General features: G+C 35.7%; 1 protein-coding gene across 1 annotated transcript; it reads right to left on the reverse strand.

The window, feature by feature from the left end:
* Positions 1-1,390: 1,390 nt before the first annotated feature.
* LOC120180083 (histone H2B-like) lies at positions 1,391-1,976 on the reverse strand. The gene has a single exon (XM_039185497.1). The coding sequence runs from the start codon at positions 1,939-1,941 to the stop codon at positions 1,516-1,518; it is 426 nt and encodes a 141-aa protein (XP_039041428.1). The 5' UTR covers positions 1,942-1,976; the 3' UTR covers positions 1,391-1,515.

The following is a 1,976-nucleotide window of genomic DNA, read 5'->3' on the forward strand; positions in this document are numbered from 1 at the left end:
GAATCAATTGAATTGAACACTCTAACTTTGATAAAGTGAATTCTTAATTACAAGTTGATTATTCAGAGCCTAAATCATAATGACAGGAAGCAATACACTAGTTTGGTTATAGGGTTTGGGGTTGATAAGCATTATGTTGAGACGATGCTGTGGGGAGAACTTTGTCGAAGCATATAATGGGTTTATTCCATAGTATCTCCAAAAGATACTTTTTTTAATATACCACCATGGATTCATGACTATATTTTGGGGTATACAACAGTTAAAAGAGTTGAAGTTTTAAATTCAAAATCCTGAGAACTTTAGATTTTAAAAATAAGAAATATATTTTTGGTGCTTTGATCCCACTATTTTTGCAGATGTCACCCTTTTAAGTTAAGATTTGATCAAGGCATTGTTAAACTTTGTGATTTGGTGTGTTTTCTTTTTCAATTCATTTTGCTGCTTACGTTGTCAAAATAATTGTTGTTACTTAATAAAACAAAGGTAAACTACACAAACGGTCACTGATATTTGAGTGGATTTTCATTTTCTTCACTGAAGTTTTCAAAGGTAACAAATTGCTGACTAATGTTATAGATTTATAACAAAATAGTCACTCTATCGTCTTCACCGTTAAATTGATGATGTGTTAACGTTAACAAAATTATAATTTTATTTTACCCCTAAACTATTGCTAAAGCATCATATAAATCCTTAAACAATAATTTTATATCTAAAACCCCCTCTTCTTCTACGATAATCTAACCAAAATTTTCTCCTTCCCTTTCATTCCTTTATCATTTCTGGGTTTTTCCTCAAATCTTTCTCGTCCTCATCTGTTTTCTTAGTTATTTAAGTTTTTCCTTTCTTTTTGCTCACTTTTGAAAGAGGTACATGCAACAATACAATGAGGTGAAATTCTCTACTCCTAGAATGGGTATCTCTCTTTGCTCTTTCATTCCAATTCATCATCTTTTGATTTACAAATCGACAAGCTTCATAGTGATCAAACAGATAGGGAGAAAGCTTGTCATCAAGTGTTGTTCATTATCTAAAACACTTCACCTGGAGATTGAAAACGTGGTTATTGGTCCTTCGGAATTTCAAATCGTTGTTGACTGATTAATCAATGTAAACCCCACGTTGCAAATTGTATAAAGAAATTAGGCCCTACGTATGTACCTGCTAATATAGAATTGCTATGAACGTGTACTTTGCAATGGCACAAATACTATATACAGTATTTGTTAGAAGTCTGGCAAAGATTGCAAAAGTCTTTCATCTCACAGACATTCAATCTATGTCATTAATCTACTACACTGTGGAACCAAGGAATTCCGGCAAAAGTCAAACCTCAGCTTTTCTTGAAGAAATCTTCCATATACTTTAATGAGAAGAATGCAGAGAAGGTCAAAAACAGCTAATAAATCCAATATATTTATATCTCAATTTAAGATCTGGAAATACAGAAACGCCATAGACGAATCAACCCTAAGTGCTACTAATTATACAACGAAACATATTCCCCCAAACCTAAGAACTAGTAAACTTGGTAACAGCCTTAGTCCCTTCAGAAACAGCGTGCTTAGCCAACTCCCCAGGCAGAACCAACCTCACAGCCGTTTGAATCTCCCGAGACGTAATCGTCGGCTTCTTATTGTAACGAGCTAGCCTCGAAGATTCCTGAGCAAGCTTCTCGAAAATGTCGTTGATGAAACTGTTCATTATCCCCATTGCCTTGCTCGAAATCCCAATATCAGGGTGAACTTGCTTCAGAACCTTGAAGATGTAGATCTTGTAGGTTTCAACGCTCTTCTTGGATCGCTTCTTCTTCTTGTCACCGGCTTCCTTGGGCAGTTTCTTCTCGGCTTTAGGCTTTTTCTCCGCCGGAACCTTTTCGGCCTTTTTCTCTTCTGCTGGCTTCTTCTCGGCGGGCTTCTTCTCTGCTTTTGGCGCCATTTGGGAATTTGATTCACAAAGACAATACTGGAATA

This window comes from Hibiscus syriacus, unplaced genomic scaffold, assembly GCF_006381635.1.
Source record: "Hibiscus syriacus cultivar Baekdansim isolate YM2019G1 unplaced genomic scaffold, ASM638163v2 tig00003715_pilon, whole genome shotgun sequence".
Lineage (NCBI taxonomy): Eukaryota > Viridiplantae > Streptophyta > Magnoliopsida > Malvales > Malvaceae > Hibiscus > Hibiscus syriacus.